The 22,324-nt window shown below is 49.5% G+C and overlaps 1 protein-coding gene across 5 annotated transcripts in view; it reads left to right on the top strand.

Annotated features, from left to right (window-relative positions):
* The window catches only part of VWF (von Willebrand factor), a 144,941-nt gene that overhangs the window by 22,310 nt on the left and 100,307 nt on the right, over positions 1-22,324 (top strand). For 4 of the 5 annotated variants that reach the window (XR_004476449.2, XM_004279025.3, XM_033404274.2 and 1 more), the window contains one exon: positions 7,838-7,959. Coding sequence is in view for 4 of the 5 variants with exons in the window: in XM_004279025.3 (XP_004279073.1) it covers positions 7,838-7,959 (122 nt within the window). In the remaining variant the exon portion in view is untranslated. Of the gene's footprint in view, positions 1-7,837; positions 7,960-19,555; positions 19,934-22,324 lie in introns of those variants that run through there. The other variant, XM_049694498.1, reaches the window with a different exon arrangement.

Here is a 22,324-nt window from a genome sequence, read left to right as displayed (position 1 = left end):
TGCTGTCCTGCTCACCAGTCTTCACTATGACTCTTCCCCTGGCGTTCCAGCCTCCCCAAGTCCTCAGCTCAATTTATCCCACCAGCCTTATCTCTTAGTGTTCTACTTCGCTGCCTAGACCCCCCATCAAACCAGATCTTGGGGGCTCCTCAGACCCGACGTTGTTCAGCCTTGAATTCCCCACATGGCAGATGGTTGATAAATGCTGGATGGTTTGAACAGATCCTCCTGAGCCACTGTGTTGGAACTTTGAGGATGAAATCTATGAAGGGTGGTCCTGGGACTTCCCTGGTGGTCCAGTGGTTAGGACTCCATGCTTCCACGGCAGGGGGCCTGGGTTCGATCCCTGGTTGGGGAACTACGATATTGCAAGCCACACAGTGTGGCCAAAAAAAAAGGGTGTCCTCTACACTGTCCAAAAAGGCTAGTTTATGTGGATGTGCGTGCGTGTGTGTGCTCACAAGCAACAGGAAGTAATATGAACAATGTGAAAACCACTGCTAATCTTTATTCTTCTTCTGATAATTTCAATTACATAAACATTTAAGTAGGGATGTTCTTTTGCAAAAGCCGAACATTTGTGTATAAGTTCTCCTTCTTTTTTACGGTTAAGGGGTAAGTGTGTAGAGAAACAGCTGATTATTCCTTTCATTGGACTGGAGAATAGTAAGATCATTTGTTGCTGTCTTTGCCAGCCCTGATTTCTTAAACTTTTTATTGTTCAATATGTACATTTGAGGCTATCAACTTTCCTTAAATACTGCCTTAGCTATATCATACCAACTTTGATAGGTAAATATTTTCATTTTCATTGAGTTCTATGAATTTTCTATTTCCATTTTGAGTTTTTTTTCAATCTATTAATTGTACTTAAAATTTTTAAATGTTTAGAATTTTAAAAGCTATCTTTTGCAACTAAATTGATTTCTGATTTAAATTAGAAATTTGGGGAGATTTATTTGTGGCCTAGTACATGATCTTTTTTTTTTTTTTTTTTTTGTGGTACGTGGGCCTCTCACTGTTGTGGCCTCTCCCGTTGCGGAGCACAGGCTCCGGACGCGCAGGCTCAGCGGCCATGGCTCACGGGCCCAGCCGCTCCGCGGCACGTGGGATCTTCCCGGACCGGGGCACGAACCCGTGTCCCCTGCATTGGCAGGCGGACTCTCAACCACTGCGCCACCAGGGAAGCCCGTACATGATCTTTTTTTTTTTTTTTTTTTTTTTTGCCGAATGCGGGACTCTTACTGTTGTGGCCTCTCCCGTTGCGGAGCACAGGCTCCGGATGCGCAGGCTCAGCAGCCATGGCTCACGGGTCCAGCCGCTCCGCGGCATGTGGGATCTTCCCGAACCGGGGCACGAACCCATGTCCCCTGCCTCGGCAGGTGGACTCTCAACCACTGTGCCACCAGGGAAGCCCCCCGTACATGATCTTTTGTAATTGCTCTATGTATGCTCCAACAGAATGTTTTCTTATTTATTTATTTAATCTCAGTAGAATCTATGGTACAAGATGTTTATTAGAGATCAATATCGAAAGGAAGGGGAGGAAGGAGAGCTGAGCAGAGGGAGAGCTCTAGAGCAAGGACTGCCCCTCAGAATGTTCCATACCAGGCTAAGATGTCTGGGCCCCATTCGCTCACTGCATATGTACTGCCTCTAGAAGGGTATGACATCAGGAGGTAGTTCTCTGTAGCTGAGACAGACTCTGAAGAGCAAATCAAGTCCTGCGTGAAAGGGATCTGGGTAGTGCATCTGTTTCTATCTCAGATGGGTTGCAAGATTTTTGGCAAAATGTGTGAAGCAGGGCCTCATCCAGCTAAGATTACTGGTAATTGAAGTAGCCAACTATTAGTTCTTTGCCACCATTATCAGCATTATAAAGCCATTTCTCTGTCATTACATATATAAAACAATTTTCAGTGGTAAAAAGATAATGAATTATGGTCCTATCACATTGGTTATATGGGTGTAAAAACCTGGGCTGGACAACAATGTCATAAATACATTTGCTTTTGGAATTAAGTGTTGGATATATTTTACATCTGAAGAAAAAGAAGAAAATAAATTGAAATATAAGACAAGAAAAAAATTATCTCAGAATGAAAATTGCTTCTTTATTTTAAAGTCTATTTTATCTGATATGAGTATTGCTACTCCAGCTTTTTTATGATTTCCATTTGCATAGAATATCTTTTTCCATGCCCTCACTTTTAGTCTGTATGTGTCCCTAGGTCTGAAGTTGGTCTCTTGTAGACAGCATATATACGGGCCTTGTTTTTGTATCCATTCAGTGAGCCTGTGTATTTTGGTTGGAGCATTTAATCCATTCACATTTAAGGTAATTATCAATATGTGTGTTCCTATTACCATTATCTTAATTGTTTTGGGTTTGTTTTTGTAGGTCCTTTTCTTCTCTTGTGTTTCCCACTTAGAGAAGTTCCTTTAGCATTTGTTGTAGAGACGGTTTGGTGGTGCTGAATTCTCTTAGCTTTTGCTTGTCTGTAAAGCTTTTGATTTCTCTGTTGAATCTGAATGAGATCCTTGCCGGGTAGAGTAATCTTGGTTGTAGGTTCTTCCCTTTCATCACTTTAAATATATCTTGCCACTTCCTTCTGGCTTGCAGAGTTTCTGCTGAGAAATGAGCTGTTAACCTTATGGGAGTTCCCTTGTATGTTATTTGTTGTTTTTCCCTTGCTGCTTTTAATAATTTTTCTTTGTCTTTAATTTTTGTCAGTTTGATTACTATGTGTCTCAGCGTGTTTCTCCTTGGGTTTATCCTGCCTGGGACTCTGTGCTTCCTGGACTTGGGTGGCTATTTCCTTTTCCATGTTAGGGAAGTTTTTGACTATAATCTCTCCAAATATTTCTTGGGTCCTTTCTCTCTCTCTTCTTCTCCTGGGACCCCTATAATGTGAACGTTGTTGTGTTTAATGTTGTCCCAGAGGTCTCTTAGGCTGTCTTCATGTCTTTTCATTCTTTTTTTTTATTCTGTCCCACAGCAGTGAATGCCACCATTCTGTCTTCCAGGTCACTTATCCGTTCTTCTGCCTCAGTTATTCTGCTATTGATTCCTTCTAGTGTAGTTTTCATTTCAGTTACTGTATTGCTCATCTCTGTTTGTTTGTTCTTTAATTCCTCTAGGTCTTTGTTAAACATTTCTTGCATCTTCTCGATCTTTATCTCCATTCTTTTTCTGAGGTCCTGGATCATCTTCACTATCACTATTCTGAATTCTTTTTCTGGAAGGTTTCCCATCTCCACTTCATTCAGTTGTTTTTCTGGGGTTTTATCTTGTTCCTTCATCTGGTACATAGCCCTCTGCCTTTTCATCTTGTCTATCTTTCTATGAATGTGGTTTTCATTTCACAGGCTGCAGGATTGTAGTTCTTCTTGCTTCTGCTGTCTGCCTTCTGGTGGATGAGGCTATCTAAGAGGCTTGTAAGAATGTTTCCTGATTGGTGCCAGATTCTGTATCTTTTTGTTGAACTACCTTTGTTAATTGTGTTATTCAAGTCTACTATTTTTTTTTTACTACCTTTTGTCTGCTTCATCTACCCATTACTATATGAATAATGCCCTCACTGTCCCCCCACCTTGTTTGAATAACTACTAAATTTGGCATTATTATCATAGTTTTACATAATTGGTGCTTCTTTGGCTATGCCTTCATGTTTAACAGGTTCTTTGCTCATAATTTCTCCTTTTATGCTACTATTTTTTGTAGGTTCAATTTCTATTTTTTAAAAAACATCCCTTTGTAGTTCCTCACTCAGAGTCTGGTAGTGAAAACTGAAACAAACACTCCTTCATTCTTATATGATATGTTAGCTAGGTATAGAATTCTAGGACATTGGTTATTTCTAACAGTGCTTTGAGGATGCTATTCCATTGTTGCTATCGAGAAGTATGTTGTCAGTCTAATTGTCATTTCTTCACAGATAATGTGTCTTTTAGCTTTGTGTATGAGTCATCTCATTGCTTTTGGTATTCTGAAATTTCACTGTGCTATTTCTATGTGTGGGTTTTATTTTTGTTATCTTGCTTGAGACTTTTTGTGACTCATGAATCTGATGATTCCTACCTTTCATCAGATATAGGAAAATTTCAGTCATTTTCCCTCTTCTGTTAGACATATGTTGGATATTTTTATTCCACCCTATTTTCCATACTTCCACTTTTCCATCTCTTTATCCCTCTTTGTTGCTTGAGTGGTATGGTCATGCTGGCTGGTGAGAACCAATCGTGTGCATCTTTTCCAGCTCCATTTTCAGTAATGTCATGTTGGTAGCTTGAAACTGGCCATGGTGGGAGTATTTACACCATGGAAACAAGCAAATCAGGGCTTTGCTTTCCCCCCAGAGAGCTGGCTTATCAGCACATCACCATTTAGATCTATCTTCTAGTTCACTAATTCTCTCTCACTTCTAATTGAGAGATGATGTCTAATCCATCAATTGACTTTTCTTTTCTATTTCATTGACTATATTTGTAATTTTAGAAGGTAAATCTGGCACTTTTCAACTCTATTATTTTTCTTATTGTCTTGTTCTTTTATCAAGTTTTGATTTCTTCTTTATAACAGCAATTTAAAATATATTTCTTTTATAACCTCTGTACAAAAACTTTATTATCTGAAGGTTTTAGAGCTTGAATCTTGTTATCTTTATGTCTGCTGGGTCTTGCTTGAAGTAGATTGTTGCATAATTTTGGATTGTAAGCTCATCTTTAGAAGGGTTTTATGTTAATTTTTTTAATATGGAGTTACTGAATCTCACAAGAAGTATAAATTGGAATCTCAATGCTAAATGAGGGCTTTCCTATCACTATAAATTCTCAGAGGAGACTTTTCCCCTCCTATTCAGAGTCCAGACCAAGGAAATAAACTTCCTTATTATTTTCTTACTTCTCAGAGTGAATTTTTTTCTTGTTAGCTTTCTCATGGAGGGGGTAGTCCTTCAAGACTGCCAGGACCACAAAGGGGTCTAAGCCCATCTCCCTACATCATGCAGACCCAAGACTCGTTTCCATCAATCTCCAAGGAGCTGTTAAAACCCAAGCACATTAGTTGGCAAGATTGCCACCCCCACTGTAATACCCTGTAGTCAGAACATCAAGTTGTATTTGCCAGTTCTATTCTTAAACTTTCTTTCCTTGCTTTTAAACTTTCTTCCCTTCCCTTCATCCTTTCCTTCTTCTCCTTCTTTTTTGTCCCTTGTCATTCCCTCTACTTTTAAAAATGGGATTAAACACAGATTCAACAGGATATTTGTCCTTTGCAGTGGCAGAGTTTTCAGATTTTTCTAATGTGCTGTATTGCCAGAAATGGAAGTCCCAGCCCTAAGATGTCTTCTTCTCCAGGCTTTAAGATCTAAAAAAATAAAAATGGTTTGGGATTAACAGATACACACTACTGTATAGAAAATAAACAACAAGGACTTACAGTATAGCACAGGTTATATTCAATATCTTGTAATAGCCTATAATGGAAAAGAATCTGAAAAAGAATATATATGCGTATGTATAACTGAATCACTTTGCTGTACACCTGAAACATTGTAAATCAACTATACTTCAATTAAAAAATACTAACTAAAAATGGGACCTATGTTCCTAGGGAGAAGGTGGTGCATGTTGGCAAAAAGTCAGGGCTCTGGTGATATTTTGGAAATCACTCTCAGAGGACTGTGGGTTAATTTTTTTTTTTGGTTGGCAAAGACTCGACAGTTAACCCTGCTTCCTGATATCATGGGAGCTTGCCCAGCTGGTTTTAACTCTGGCTCTCAGAGATTTTTCTGTAAGCGAGATGATTTGTAATTCCATCTATCAGACATCCTTATGCCTCATTTCAGATTTAGCCCATAGGGTTTCACTTCCTAAAAGGTCAGGAAAGGATCTAGAGGTCCTCTAGTCTAACCCATCATTTTACATACGAGGAATCAGGCTCAGGAGATTATGGGATCAGCCCAAGATCACACAGGGCGATCAAAGGAGAACTGAGACCAGACCAGGGGTCTTGATTCTCTCTCGGGCTTTCCCCACATAGCACAAAGCCTCTTCTCCGCCTCTTCCTTGAGATGGTGTATTAGAAGGTGGGCAAGCCTGTGTGGCGTGGTGACTAAGAACCCAGAGAATGCCTATCATAATGCCTGGCACATAGTAGAAACTTCACAGATTTAAGTGCCCTTCCCTTTGGCTTCTCCATGTATTAGTTTCCTGCAGCTGCCAACAAATTACTGCAAGCTTGATGGCTTAAGACAACGGAAATTTATTCTCTCACAATTCTAGAAGGCCAGAAGTCCAAAACCAAGTTGATGACAGGACTACACTTCCTCCAGGGGCTCTGGGGAGAGTCTGTGCCTTGCCTCTTCCAGCCACTGCCAGCCATCCTTGACCTGTGCCTGCATCATTTCAACCTCTGCCTCGGTCTGCACATTGCCTGCTCTGTGTGTGTCTCTGTCTGATCTCCCTCTGCCCCTCTCTTTTTTTTTTTTAAGATTTTTTTTTTTTTGATGTGGACCATTTTTAAAGTCTTTATTGAATTTGTTACAATGTTGCTTCTGTTTTAGTTTGCTCGTTTTTTGGGGCACGAGGCATGTGGGATCTTAGCTCCATGACCAGGGATCGAACCCGCACCCCCTGCATTGGAAGGCAAAGTCTTAACCTCTGGACCACCAGGGAAGTCCTTACCCCTCTCTTATAAGGACATATGTGATTGCCTTTAAGGCTCACTCAGTGAACCCAGGATAAGCTCTTCCTCTCACAATCCTTTATTCAATCACATCTTTTGCCATAAAATATTCACAGGTTCTGCGAACTAGGAAGTGGACATATCTTTGGGGGCCATTTTTTTCTGCTCCCCACACCCAGAGGCCAACTCACTAGCTTCCAAGTCCTGCTTTTCTTTTTCCGGGGATAGTTTATTTCCTATTTCCAGGTGCATGATCTGACCCTGAAGCGTGCTTCACTCTTCCAGATCTGGCTGTGCAGAGGGACTGCTTGCCTTGCTGCTCCACTAAGCCCCTTTGCAATGAAGGTGCAGCAGTTCTATCCGGCACTGACTTGGTACCAGGCCATGCAGGCCCGGGAGGCCCTCTCGGTCTCTTGTGGGTGGCTGATAGGAGCGTGTTTGCTGTGGGTACCAGGGCACAGATGCTCTGCGAGCACCAGGGATGCAGTGATGCGGATGCTTAGGTTCATGCCACATTCTTACCTTCATTCTGCAAAAATATGTTGAGTATCCACCATCCAGCAGATAAGAGTTTAGAGATAAGAGGCACAGCCTGTGCCCTGAATTAAGGAGCTCGCAGTTGAATGGGGGGTGAATATAAGCAAAAAGCATACTAACACAAAGGATGATGAGAGCTTTGATAGAGGGATGGCCAGGGTGCTGAGGGAGCACAGAGAAGGGGCACCCAACCAGACTGGGGAGGGAGACAGAGAGTCGAGCTAATTCAGAAGGGCTTCCTGGAGGAAGTGGTTCCGGGGCTGCATCTCAGAGAATAAATTGAGAGAGTCAGGGTAGTAAGGGGGTGGAGAACATTCCTCACAGAAGGAGGAAAGGGAGCAAAGTCCCGAGAAGCGAGAGTGGCTGGACTGTTCCTCATCGCCTTTCCTGGCATCTTCCTCACTGTGCCCATCCGCCCAGCCACCCCCCACCAGACGCTGGCTGAACCCGGGTGCCCGTGCCCTGTGGTGTTAATGCTGGGGTACTCCTGCCACAGATGCCTATGTTTTAATCTAAAGAAAGTTGATTCAGGTGACAACAGACCTAGAGTTCTCACTCAGAAGTCCCGGGTCTCACGACCGTGGCTTCATCCTCCTGAAACTTTCTCCACAGGGACCTTGACCTCGGACCCCTACGACTTTGCCAATTCCTGGGCCCTGAGCAGTGGGGAACAGCGGTGCCAGCGGGCGTCCCCTCCCAGCAGCGTGTGCAATGTCTCCTCTGAGCTGCAGAAGGTGGGTCCACCCAGGCTTGATGTGGGCTGCGGGGTGCGGGGTTTCTGGAGTCAAGAGGCAGAACGATATGCAGTCCCAGGTCCTCCATCCAGGGGAGGAGCGAGTCCCTCTGGCTGCTCCCTGTCCCACGGGCCGCTTTCCTTCTGAAAACCAGCTGGGGCTAGAGTCGCGTTGACGCTAATCCTAATACTGTCCTGGGCCTGGAGCTCTGAAGATGGGCCTGGTTGAATGAGCTGGTACCGCGAGTGACTATACTTTTCTGTTTTATGTTCCGACGCCCTCTCAGCCCCAAATATCACCATCATCACCTGCCACCTGTCTGAAATTCTGGGGTAGAAAACCATTCCTTTGTAAGGGCCCAATAAGTGGTTGTTATAAAGCACAAGTATGGGGCAAGGCCCCAAGGTCTCACCAGCACATCAGCAGGAAGGGGGTTACCTCCTGGTGGGGGAGGGAAGAAAGCTGGGGGGAGGGAGGAAGGTGGGGAGAGGCAGGGGCAAGTCCTGATGCCCCCAGCTTGGATGTTGTAATAGTTTCCTGAGACTGCAGTAGCAAATTATCTCAAACCCAGCGGCTTACAGCCACAGGAATGTATTCTCACGGGTCTGGAGGCCAGAAGTCAGAATTTGGTTTCAAGGTGTCTGCAGGGTGGGCTCCCTCCAGAGGCTCTAGGGGAGAGTCCCCCCTGCCTCTTCTAGCTCCTGGGGGCTGTGGGGCTCCTTGGCTTGTGGCTGACTCCGCCACTCGCTGCCTCTGTGGTCTCGTGCCTGCTGTCTGTGTGCTTCTGTCCGGAGACAGAGCAGATGGGGGCTTCTCCTGCCCCTCCCCACATGGCCCTATTTCTCCCTGTACTTAGCAGCTCTTTCCCCTTCAGGGTTACCCTTTATGATCGCACTTGGAGAGGAGGGGGTCTGGGTGGGAGGGAGTGGGCAGGACTGCACGCTGTCTCCTCCTTTTGCGGGTGGAGATGGCCTTTGTGCTTCTGTGCGGGGTGTTGGGAGGATGACGCTTTAGGTGGAGAAAGACCTCCCTCTATGGACGACCTCCCTCTCCCCCTTTGGGGGTCAGGCTGCCTGGGCTGAGGGAGGAGAGAGCGGCATGGCCCCAGATGCGGCTGGGCTCTCGTCAGCACATGGATGCCCTGTCCAGGCTGCCCTCAGAGACTCACTGTCTGGGGAACGGGGTTACTTGGAGGTGATGTGAGTCAGGTTCCCTGGAAGCAGAGGTTTGTGGGCAGCGAGTGACCAGGGAGGCTCTCAGGAAGTGAGAGGGGCGGGGCTGGGCAGGGGGAGAAGCTGAATACCACGTAGTTACAACCGAGGCCTCAGCTGGTCCTTCAAGGAGCTCTGAAAGCTGCGCTGGCCCCATGGGGCAGGGGGGCCCACCCCGACCAGTCGGTCATTGGGTGTTGGCTGCCTCTGGGCAAGGAGACTGGGTGGCTCCCTTGGGCTGAGGGCAATGCCTGCAGAGTGACTCGGCTGTGAGTCCCCACCAGCCAACACCCTCAGCTCCCGGTGGGTGAGTCCTTCTGCTATGACACCCAACCCCTGGTCTACGTGGGGGACGTATACCGCACCCAACATCCCCCGCAGAGCCAGCTACTCGACAGCATCGCCTCCCTACCTTCCACCCCCCGAGCCAGCACGCTGCCCCAACCCACAGCCGTGCAGGGGGAGGGCGGCCCCTGCTGATCCCCGGGACTGTCGCCATGACGGGACTTGACAGGCCACATAAGCCCCTCGCCTGGGCCTGTGCGGTCCCGCAGGGCGAGGAGGAAACCGGAGCTTGCGCTGGCGCTGGGGGTTAAGGAGCTGCCCCGAGTCACCAGCTAGCATTGCGGAGTCAGGATTCACGCGCTGCCCGCCCGCCCCCGTACCGCCTCTGCGGTTCTGCCTGCGCCATCTCAGGCTGCCCAGGTGAATCCCACCCTTGTGTTTTCCTTCAGGAGCTGGGCTCCCTGAATCTTGAGGTTCCTTTCAGCTCGAAAATTCTTTGTGTGTCTCTCTGGATTGGACTAAAGAGACAGTTGATAATAAGTCTCACTAAATATTCAATGGATGGATGGATGCAAATTAGGTAATTTATCTAGGGATTGGGACACCCCCATGATCACAACCCCGAATCCTTCATTTGTAAGACCAAATCTGCATGTAAGTAGAGAAACCCCAGCCCTCTCCTCCTCCAGTAGCTAAATAAAACACACAGCCACCTGCACACGCACACACCTACCTTAGCGTGAGAGAACTTCAGTGTTAGCTGCCCAGACTTTCTATTTTCATGGAACAATTTGATCTTCTGAACCAAGGAGTACGTCAGCACCAGGAAAACGCTCTGGGTTGTGCTCGAGCCAGCTGCCTGGACCGTAAACACAATTTCCAGTTTATCAACAAGTACATTCCTAACGCCTCTTTTTCTTGGGTTTCCAGTGTTTCAGTGGTGCTAGGTTTTCCAGCTGGTCTGGAAACATCTCTGTCACCTGGAGCGTAGCCCAGTACTGGCAACTGACAGAGGCAGACCAAGTTCTAACCCCGGGGGGAGGGTGTTATCCTGGGGAAGGGGGGTAGTTTCCTCTTCTTTCCAGGAAAACTTTGAAGCAGAGCCGCTTATCCTTGTAGCTCATTAAGTGTTTCCCATCCCTGGGCCACTTTGTAACTCTGCTTTGTAACTCTGCCCGGCTTTGTAACTCTGGGCAAGACACTTGCCTTCTCCAAGCCTCAGTTTCCACATACGTAAAATAGGCACAAGACCAGTGCCTGCTCCTCGAGGCCATCGTAAGGATAAGGGAACACGTGTGGAGTGCTTAGCCCAGCGGGGCTCAATTGTACGAGCTGTTATTGTTATTATTATTCCTTTTGTGTCTGTGTTTGCCCCTGGAGTGGCCGCACTTTGAGAGTAGGAGTGGGAGAAGCAGGCCAAACACACACAGTACTTTAAGTGTCAGCTCAAAACTCATTCTTTCTCTCCTCCCCTCCACCCAGCTATAACCCCATTCTTTTGGAGGCGGGGATCGATCTGAGCACAGCTTGGGGTTAGAGAGAGAGCAAGTTGCCTGCACACATGGACACGGAGGGGTGGGGAAGTGCAGGAGTCAACTTTTCTTCTGGGGCTTCTTGTAACCCAGGGCCATTTGGGATTGAGGGCACTCCAGGAGCCTGGTGCATCAGGGAGGGGAGGCGGAGGGATTTTATCCTCTCTTTCTTTTATTTCCAAACGTACACTTCCATAGGTGGCTGTGGTTCGCTGTCTCCCACCCTTTTCAGTGTTCTCTAGGCAGGGGTAGGATTGCGGGGTTGGTGGAGGGGAGGGGAACGGGAAGTTAGTTGGTGAGCTGGGTGGGGTGCAGGTAGGTACCTCTGATACCGAGGGCGTGGGCTTGTCTCACTTTATTTTGCAAACACAGGCAGCGCAGAGTAAGTGCAAGACAAGTGTTCCCACCCTCGGGGTACAAAGGAATGCTCTCATTTACCCCGAAGAAGTGGGAGGTGAAGACAGGATTTTCAAACGGGGGAACCTGATACAGAGGCAGAGTAGAGGAGGGGGCTGGGCACTTTGTCTCCCGGAGACAGAGAGGGAGGGCCTGGGGGGTGGGGCGTTGGGGAGGTGCTGGGAGAGAATCCAGAGACGCCCCATTCGTCTCCCAGGTGCCTTTGGAGGCTCCAGCTGCACACTTGCTACTCACTTTGTCTCCTGGGTGCCTTGAAGTTCTCACTAACCAGTGTCCTGCGAGCAGCTTAAGAAATTGGTTACCAAGTTCTCAGTGCTGGGCCGAGGCCCCCCAGACACTCAGACCTCCCAAGGCACAAGCTCCTTCTAGGTCCGAACTCCTGTTTCAGGTTGTTTACCTGAGAAGAGGGGCTGGGCTTTGTCTCAGCCAATCAGGCTGTGTTTGCCCACGAGCGGGGTGCCCCCCTCGGCTGGGACGCACAAAGACATCTCCTGGGAGGTGATTGATGCGGTCTCTGTCCCCAGTCTGCTTAGTCCCGCTGGGTCCGTGGGTTCAGAAGTCGGGGCTGATAAATGGGCATCATTGACAAGGGTTTGCCGTTGTGGCTCCACGAGCCGTATTCAGTGGCAAAGTGTTCCGTAGGGGAGCCGGCACTGGCTGGAGAGCTTTCCTTGAGCCGCCAGAATCTATTCGCCCACTTCTGGAACTTTCTGTCTTTCTAAGGTGGCAGCAAGGAGTCAGCTCATTCTGAGAGCCAGGTCATATTACTTATACCCGGGGGATGAATGTTTCCTTGTTATGCCAACAAAACCCGGAGCCTCTCTGCTGGGATGAATAATGGCTTGTTTAATGGCACACAGATTTGCGGCGTTCTTTTTTTTCCAGCTTTTCAGAGGGCAGGACTGCTGGAGTCTGGGACTCAGGATGCAGACCTAGTAACAAAAAGCGCCCAGCTATAGATGCTCAAATAATCGGCGTTAGTTTGCAGGTAACTCTACTACACAATGAATGTTTGAGAAAGATCCTTAGGTCACTTTTAAAAAAATTTTTAATTCTGTCAGTCTGGGGAATGTCAGTAAGGGCTGAACCTTACACAGGGATCCTGTTTATGTCCTGTAGTCCTGTCTGCAACGTGAAGCCCGCGGCTCCAGGAGGCTGGATGTAGGCTGCAGCTGGTCCATGCAATGCTCTTTCTAATTAGGAAAAAGGCACCCCTTTCTCAAGACACTTTACCATCACCTGCTGGGAACTTGCCATAGTAAACATTATAAATGTACCTAGAATGTAGTACACACGTATGCTGTCTACCATGGGAACTGTAGCCTTGGGTGTGTTGCCACTGCACTGTGTGACTTGCAGAGCTATACTTGATGGCCATGAACTTGGCCTCGCTTCCACTGGGAGGTGTGTTGCTGCAACCCTGCTCCTCCTTAGGATAAGCTCCTCTAGAGTGGAGGGCCGTCTCCTGCTTCTGCTGCTCACATCTGAACATGAGGCCACCTCTGTTACCGAACTCAGGTCTGGCTGCTGGCTGCTCGCTGCTTGAAAGTCAATACTCAGGAGGCAAGTGCTGGTAGAAACAGAAATGTTGCTCTAATCCGAAAGCCGGCAATCTGGGAGAAGGCGGACTCATGTCCCAGAATCGACACCAAAGGTTTTGCTTGGCCATGAAAGCTTTTAAAGGGAAAAAGGGGAAGTAATTTCAGTGAATCATTGAGATAGAGGGTCAGATTCATCGCCATCCACTGCGTGCAGGCTTGTTGACTCTTTGTCATCTTTCTTTGAGATGTTATATTGTTCACACAGTTTGTGAGATTACTGAAGGGGAAGCTGGGGAAAAGATCTGGTCCCCTGTTAATCACTTATTCTCCGTGTCTATTTCTTTGATCTAAGGAAAGAACAAACAGATTAAGCAAAGAATTGTGTGATCAAAAGATTTGAAAGGTGTGCTTGGGTTGGAGGTTAGTGAAAATATAGCTTTGCTAATGGGACAGTACAAAAGGGGCCTCCTGCAGAGACCTCGTCCTGCAAAAAGCTGCTTATACTCTCCTGCCCCTGGCCCACTGAGTCCTCTCCATACCCCTCCTCAGAATTGGTTCTCAAGACGACTAGTCTTTCTTTTCATCAATGTTAGGAATCTCAGGCTCATAATAACTCAGAGTGATATGAGATTCCAGAAGCTATCTAGTCCAGTCCCCTGCCCGTGTATATTCAGATAGGCAGGTGGTACTGTAACCTGGACTTTAAGACTCAAGTCTCTGAGACATCCTTGCTGGGCTCTTTCCAGCTGTTGTGCAGAGCTCAACCCTATGCTGCCGTTCTTGGCTCCCTGAGGAGAAGTCACCCCTTTCTTTTACCCCCAGTTGAAGATGAAGACCTCCCTCGGTGCCCTTGAATACTGGAGAAGCCAGATGCGTGCAGTCTGGTTTTTCTAGGTCCTATTCAGGACTTCGCGTCCAGTGGTACTCCCATCGGTCACCTAACAGTCCCAGGTTGGCTGTTTTCCACTGGCTCTGAATTTGACGTTTATTTGGGGAACACAGTCCTTCTTCCTTTTGTTCTGTTGCTGTTCATGTCTGCATATTTTCTCCCCCTTTCCTCCTCCTCTGAAAGCCTGCTATTTACCTGTAATTCCTCTTCCCCCCCAGGAAGTCACCTGTCCCCACTGGAGCTAACATTTGTAAATACTCATGTTTACTTTGAATGACGGTAACATGTCCCCTCCACGGCACAGAGAGGCACATGAAATACCCATTCTGTTGGGGACAACGCAATTCACTCTTCACATCCTTGTGAAATATTGCCCACGCCTTTTTTTTGCAAAATTCGTACCCAGCCCTTTCTCCTGTTTCTGCCCACAGTCGCCCTGGAAGGAGGCTCACAGGCCTGGAGGGAGGTGATTTGGTGGGAGAGGGGCTAAGTGCCCTGGCAGAGCTGGGGGCTTACTGACCACATCCACTCCTGGCATTCCTGCTTCCTCTCCTGGCCTCCTGCTTTCACTTAATTGGCCTGGAATAGACTTTTCTTGGAGACTGGGAAGAATTTTGTTACGTTCGTTTGCTTGGTAGGATAGTTGTGATTCATAGAGAGACCAATTGTGTGAGAGTCTGGTCCAGGGAAGGTCAGTAAATCTCAAGAAGAGATCCTTGTAACCCAGGACCCCCAGAGGAGTTAGTTGTCAGGTAACCTGAGCTGGTTCTGCAGATGGTGCCCACCCACTGTGTCCTAGTGATGCTTACATCCGAGTTGGGGTTTGAACACAAGTACACACACACATGTACACACACATGCATACACATATACACATACACAGGCATACACATACACACACATATACACACGCGCACATACATATACACATATGCACACACACATACACACATACACATACACATATACACACACACATACGCGCACACACACAGATGCACACACACACACATTCCCCTTTTCTCAGAGTGAGAGCTGCTCTCTCAAGTCCTCCGTAGGCTGAAGAACGAGGGTTTATTTTGGGTACTTTGCCGAAACCCGAGAGTCCGGGGTGCGGGCCCTGGTGTGGCTTGCTTTGCTGTGTCCTCATGTAGCTGCGTCCCTGCTCTGCAGTTCAGTGTCCCCTCTGAAGACAAGTAGAGCTCTGCCCAACACTGATGGAAAAAGCACCCTTTTCCTTTCCAGCAAATTCCCTCACCCACCTGAGTGCAGGGCGACAGAAGGGGCGGTGAGCCCCTGGGCTTGTGGTGGGACAGTGACCTTGGCCACTCTGCCTTTGGGGGTCTAGCCTCATGGCAGAGATCAGGGGCTGCCACAGGGTTTCAGCATTTCCCTCAGATTAAGCAGATGCAAATGCATCCCTAACCCATCAGCCTCAGAATCCTTCCATGAAACATTTCCTAAGTGGCTTTCTTTCCCTTCTTCTCCTCCCCGGCGAGGCCAGGAACCTGAAGGTGCCCATCAGCACATATTTACTGAGATGTTTTGTATCTTAACTCTGTGCAAGTCAGATTTGCAGTCTCACTCAGAGACAAGACACATAGGAGATATTGACGCAAACAACACATGACAGAGAACAACACAAATGCCATTTTGGGTTAGTAAAGGGTGAAGTGGTGCAGCAGCTCCTATCACACAGCTGGTTATCCTTCCTGACCCGGAGCAGGATGGGTGGAGCTGCTCCAGCCCCAGAGCTTGGACAAACCCCAAAGTGGGAACTGGGGGCGGGAACTCGGCCCTTGTCCTCCCAGCCGGCTGGCCCTGCCCTGATCCCTACTCAGATGCTGCCCAGGAGAACAGGGTGCAGGGAGAGAAGGGTCCTTTGGAGGACTGTGGCCATCTCCCTCGGCACTGGGGACTTCGGTGACATATCCAGTTACCCTACTTCTCAAGAGGGCTGAGCACCAAGTATCTCAGAGAGAGGAACGTTCAGCTCCACAAAACCCTCCAGCTAGTGGAAATCATGGGGTCCTTTCGAGCCAGATCTTGGAATGTGGGTGGGAATCGCAGGCCAGGCAGAAGTATAATTAGAATCAGCAGCCCTCCCCCATCCATCCTTACAGGCTGACCAATGAGAAACTGTGCCCTGCCACAGGGGTGCATTCCTGAGCCCACAGCTTTGGACCGGTTTAGGCCCAGGCGCCTCTGGACCTCCTCCAGGGACGGCCGTGGGACACCCACCCCAGGGCCTGGCTGAACAATGTTGCACTTTATATATTAGCCTCCCCTTTCTTTGTTCACTTCAGACCTAGGAATGCCCCCCTCCCTTCTCCTTCCTCAGCTGTTTGGGAACCAACACAATAGCTAAGCTCCAGATCTCTCGCTGCTGTTTCCTCTCCTCGAGCCCCCATTCCCCTCCCATCTGCCCTTGGGGAGATGAGCTTCTTTTCTCTCCCTCTCCCTCGAATGGGCTTGGCATCTCCAGGGAGGAGGCCTGGTCTTCTCTAATGAACTGAAAATGTGATTAAGTTGGGCTCCAGTTGGGTCTGCACAGCCCCCCAGGCAGGGTGAGGTCATGGCTTCATGGAGCTGGGCTGGCGCTCTCTCGCCAGCCCCTGGCACCCCAGACGAGAGGAGCAGGAAGAGGGAAGTAGTTGATGCTGGGCATTGGAGCCAGGGAGATGCTGGAAGTGAATTAGCTGACCCTCTGTGTTCTCCTTGCCAGAATGGTTTACCAGGGGGCTGAGGAGAAGCCATTTTCGAGCTGTTCAGCTAGTATTGACAATAGGCCAATGATAATAGTCACAGGCACTCGATTGCCCTCCCTCTGTAATGTCATTTAGTTTTATTTTGCAGCCAAGTCTAAGGCAGGAGTTGCTCTCTGTGTTAGTTAGGACTAGATTCTCCTGTGCCAGGACACCTAAAGTAGAAACAGCTTACACAGTATAGAAGTGTGTTTCTCTCTCATTGTCAAGGAGTTCAGCTTGTGTCAGGCATCATGACGACATTCCAGTGTAGGAAGAGAAGCATTGAAAGCAGCTCTCCCTCCTTTGGAGGCTGCTTCCAGGGAGTTGCCGAGGACACTCCTGCTTATGTCCCGGGGGGGGGGTGGGGGGGGTGGGGGACAAAGCTTAGTCTTATGGCCACTCCCAGATGCAAGGGAGGCTGAGAAATGGGATCTTTATTCCCAGGGGCTATGTGCCCAGGGGAAGATTGACAACCGAGGGTTTTCTGACTAAGAGAGAAAGGAGGAATAGATCCTGGGCAACTTTCAATCCCTTCCATAATCTCACTCTTTTAAGGGGGAGGAAATCAAGGTTCAGAGAGGGGAGACGATTTTCCTGAAGTCACACATTTTGTTAGTGATGCGGTTGGTCCTTCTGAAGCCTGCACTCTATCCACTGTGCTACACTGTCTCCTCATCTGATTGATAGGAAACAAGGTGGGGAGGGTGGGGGCATCGGGAACATGGAAAACCAGGTAAACTGTGGTTGGGTGGCAGTGATCTCAGGTGGCCTTGGCCTGCAGTGGCTTGAAGCAGGGTTTCAGTTCCCGGCCTGAGACTGAAGTCAGGCCGTGGCAGTGAGAGCGCCGAAACCTAGACACTAGACCACCAGGGACCAGTGGCCAGTGACAAGGCCCTGGCCTGTCAGCTGTGTAGAAATGAATTTCCACATAGAGATGGAAAGTAGTGAAACAAGTGACGTGTTCATTAGGAGGAAAAAGGGTACGTGTGGATAGACACACGGGCGGGCTCAGAGAGAGAATCTTGCCTTTGTGGCAGTTTGAATCACTTTTTTTTTTTTTTTTAAATAATTTATTTATTTATGGCTGCGTTGGGTCTTCGTTGCTGCTTGCAGTCTTTCTCTAGTTGAGGTGAGCAGGGGCTACTCTTCGTTGCGGTGCGCGGGCTTCTCACTGCGGTGGCTTCTCTTGTTGCGGAGCACGGGCTCTAGGTGCGTGGGCTCTAGTAGTTGTGGCCCACGGGCTTAGTTGCTCCACGGCATGTGGGATCTTCCCGGATCAGGGATCGAACCTGTGTCTCCTGCATTGGCAGGCGGATTCTTAACCACTGCGCCACCAGGGAAGCCCTGAACCACTTTTATGGGACATTTCTTCAGGGTTTCCTTTGGCCAATCATCTTGCTTTGCCTGGTTTTCTGAGTACGTATTTGGTTTATCTTAGGGTCCTCCCCTGTGTGCGCACACATCTCTTAGCCAGGATGGATTCTAGCGAAGAGGCTTATGGGTAGGTTGACATCACTTACTACAGGGTGGCACCTCCTCCATTTTTGACCCCCCACCCCCACCCCCAGGAGCCTTTCTGCACATGCATAGTCTGGAAGGTCTCCTTGACCTCGAGAATGAGAAATATGTGGTCTCTTATCTGCGCAGGGCTTAGCTTCTCCTCCCTCCTGCTATCTTGGAGATCTGCCCACAGGGTAGAAACTCCAGAGCCTCAGCCTGGGGCCCGTCTGTACAGCCATTGGCAAACTAAACCGGCTGAGAGCCCTTTACGCTCTTGAAAATGATTGAGGACCTCAAAGAGTCTGTTTATCTGGCTTATATCTGTTGATATTTGCCATATTAGATATTAAAGTGGAAAATTTTAAACATATTAATTCATTAAAACATGAGAAACATTATACTTAACATGAATACCATCATTTGAATAAAAATAGCTATAAATTCCAAACGAGAAAAATAGTTTGGGGACAAGAATGGCATCGTTTCACGGTTTTGCAAATCTCATTACTGTCTGGCTTGAGAGAAATCAGCTGGATTCTCTCATCCTGTCTGCAGTCAGCCTGTTGTGATACCACACATCATGTAGCCTCTGGAAAATTCCACTGTGCATTTGAGAAAGAATGAGAGCATAAAGGTCAGATAACATCTTAGTGTTGTTAGGAAAATAGTTTTGACCTTGTGGATTTCTGAAAGCATCTTGGGAGTCTGTAGGGGGCCCCTGGACCACACTTAGAGAACTGAGGGCCTACTGAATTCTTTACTTTTTCCTTGCTTCATGTCTCAAACCTGGAAGGCTGTATGCAGCCTTTCTCTGAGGCTTGTGTTCCTTGAAGGGGTCTTCGGGCCTCTGAAGGGCCCGTGAGTGGGAGTGCATGATGTGGTGGTCTCTGAAACAGGTTTATTTCGTGGCTTATGGAGAGCGCAGACCACCATGGAGGGGAGGAGGGGTTTGGTCTGCCTGTCCTTAAAGCCGGGAGATGGGTGGAGACTCTGTGGAGGACCATCCGGCCAGGGGTTCTGTAGGTCAGTGGCCCTGGGTGGGTGGTAAGAAGCGAGAGGAAGCCGCCCAGCTACCCAGCAGCCTGTGTCCCTCTGGCCCACCCAACACTGCCGTGCATGGCTGTGCCCGACTCCCACAGACGACGGGGCGCAGGAGACAAGCCTGCATCGTGGGTGGAACCCAGGCCTGCTCACCAAACCCTGCAGTGGATGGAGTGGCCTGGGGTGAATCAGAGAAAGGCACCTCCGAGTGCTTCACTCGGGGAATAACAAACAGGGGGTCTGGAGGCACGAGCTTAGGAGAAAATAGAAACTGATTCAAGGAGAGTCCGTAAGGTTGGGGATGTGACAGGGGCCAGAACTAGCTGCTGAGAGAAGCTGAGGCCACTGACCTATGAGAACAGTGTCCCAGGGGCAGCCGTGCCTTTCTTTCCCGGGGGGTCTGTTGGCAACACCGGGTTTGGCTCAACCGTAATTACTCTGTTTCTCCTCCTGCCTGAACCTGGCTATCAACCTTGCCTGGTGTGGCCTCCCTTCTGCCCTGAAACCAAATCCTGTGTAGCGTGCAGAGCGTGGTTCAGACTGTGCATCCTTCCCTGGTACCCCAGCTGCAGGTTCCTTCCTGCTGCGATTGGCCGCACCACTGGGAAGACAGCCTTAAATTGAGACCGTGTCTTCTGACTGTTATGTAACCTTCCCTATGGAAACACCTGGTGCAGTAGATCGGCTCCCTGAGGACAGGAGGGTGTGGCTTTCTCGTTGTGCTCATGACTGTTGATCCAGCACTTTGTTATTGCCTGCTATGTGTCTTGGGGATACAGCTCCTGTCTTTGAAAAGCCTGCAGGGAAGTGGGTAAGACGGCCCCAGAAATCAGGCAAGAGTAGATGCACCCAGAGGCCCGTGGGAGCATCTAACTCCGGGACCAAGTCTGCTTGCTTTCTATTGTGGGCCTTGCCTGGCACAGTGCCTGGACATAGTAGGTGTGCAAGAAATTGAATGAGACATTGGGGTGCGTTCAGGAGCCCATCAGTAATGTGGGACATGGGGGGGGGTGAGCCAGGGTGGGAGGCTGGGCTCAGACCATGGAAGGCCAGGCCTCCCTGCCTCCCTCACGTGCTGGAACTTTGCCCTCCGAGATGGGGTGGGACTTAGTCACACTTACCTTTTCTATTGACCACATGGCCGGTGCTTGCTGAGCAGAGGTTTGTTCACCGCCTACTTGTCCGTGTCTCTTCACTGGCTCTGAAAGGACATCATAGCTCCATCTTGGACTTGGGTCCACGGAGATGTCCTGTCTCGGGACCTGGCCTGGCAGGGCTGCCTGTGGTGGATCAGGGAAGAGATCTCTGGGAGGCAGAGATGGCAGGCTAGGTGTGTCACCCTCTGCCACTGCGGGGTGAGGCCGGATGGGCTGCAGGGGTTGGTAGACGTCTGGAAGTCCTCCCTGACCTTCACACTGTGTGGTCACCCTAGTGACCAAGCTCAGGCCGGGGCTGACCAGAGGAAGGATGGAAAGACAGACTTTTCCTAGAAAACAGCCTTCTTGCTAAGGCTTTCTGTAAACCATTTAATACCTCCAGGGACCTCCCGGGAAATGTGCTGGAGTACTGTTCCTACTTTTCCTTTGAGCAGGGAAAAGACAAAGGTGGGCCAGCTGGAGACGGGCCATGCTGGACTCTGCACCCCCCGGCTCTCAAAGGGTGAGGGGGTGCCTGGACTCCTGGTTCTGTGTCCACCGAGGTGCCTGGTGCCTGTGCCTGTGAGAGCTGGTCCTGTGGTGCAGGGACGGCTCTAAGCCACTGTCCTACAGCCCAGGCGGTGGCAGCAATCACTAGAAAAACCCCATGGCGTTGCCTTTGGGGGCTCTTTTTCTGGTTCCAAATTGTATGGGGGGCAAGAGGTGGGCAAGAGCCACGGCCCTGGCCCTTCTGGGGTGCCCTCTGCTGCCCTGTGAGGGTCCAGTGACCTCACTTTCTGAGGGGCATTTCTGATGGGCCGGGCAGTGTGACACAATGGAAAGAACCAGACACAGGCCTCAGCCTCCTTCCCTGAGTCTCACTTGCCAGTGAGGATGGAGATTCCTAGACCTGCCCATTAGAAATAAGAGTGGGTTCCTCCCTGAGCCCCCACGTCGTTCTGGAGGAGTGTGACCCTCCCAGATAAAAGATCAACAAGAGCAGCCCTCTGTTCACCAGGGAGCCCCCAAATACTAGTGAATTAATAGTGTTGCCGTGGCAACCATTCATCCCCGTACAACCCAGGCAGATGGAGATGGGGAAAGGGACAAAGATGTCCTTCTGTCCTGCTGGTGACCTGCTCACCATTCTGACGCTAAACCTAATGGCAGGAAGGACAGTGGAAGGACTCTCTTTGGTGGCCAGGATGTCGATGCCGATGACGATACGGGTTCACCGTTTCTTAGGCGAACCTTTTACGTGCATTATTCCATTCGGTCTTCATTTCAGTCTTTTCAGATAGGCACTGTTATCATTATCCCATCCACAGAGGAGGCGGGGTTGAGTAAACAGCCAGGGTCACGCAGCCAGCACATGGAAGAGGCAGAAGCTGGGCCTGGGGCTGTGAAGTCCCAGCAGGTCCTGGGCAGGACCCACCCTGGCATTGTATTCAGAAACCTCAGTTCCCCCGTGTGAAGCGCTCAGGCGGCCCATGGAAGGATGCTTGTTGTCACCCGAGGCCTCTGTGACACGGGACCCACGGCAGCCGACTTTGTTCATCGGCTGCTTGCTCGGCGCCAGGCTCCACGTGCCCACCTGTGAGACAGTGTCTGCAGTTGGTATTCCCGTCTCACTCCAGGACGCCTTTCTCCAATGAGGGACGAGGCTTGCCTCCCTCCCCACCATTAGGCAGTGGCAGAGCTGGGCTTTAGCCTCTGCTTTTTCTTGGCCACGCAGGGAGGTAGCTCAGAAGGGTGGGGCCGTGGAGGGAGGGAGAGCTGCTCTCAGCCATGGCTCCTGATGTGCAGAGCTGCCAGTTGTCCTGCCCACAAACCTGCCCGCTGCAACGGCTTTGCGATTCAGCAGCCCACGCAGCTGCTGCTTTTCTGAGGTGCATAGGGAAGCAGCTATGCCCAGCTGCTTGGGCCAACTGGCCCTGGAGCTCCCCGGGTCCACCCCAGGGCCTGCAGCGATCAGGGGCCTGGTTCTGATGGCAGACTGTATAGGCTGGGCAGGGATAAGACACAGGTTTCCCTAGGACCGCAGCATGGCCCTGGTGCTTCCCCAG

The sequence above is a fragment of the Orcinus orca genome, chromosome 11 (assembly GCF_937001465.1).
Source record: "Orcinus orca chromosome 11, mOrcOrc1.1, whole genome shotgun sequence".
NCBI lineage: Eukaryota > Metazoa > Chordata > Mammalia > Artiodactyla > Delphinidae > Orcinus > Orcinus orca.
This window is presented reverse-complemented; position numbering and strand designations above follow the sequence as displayed.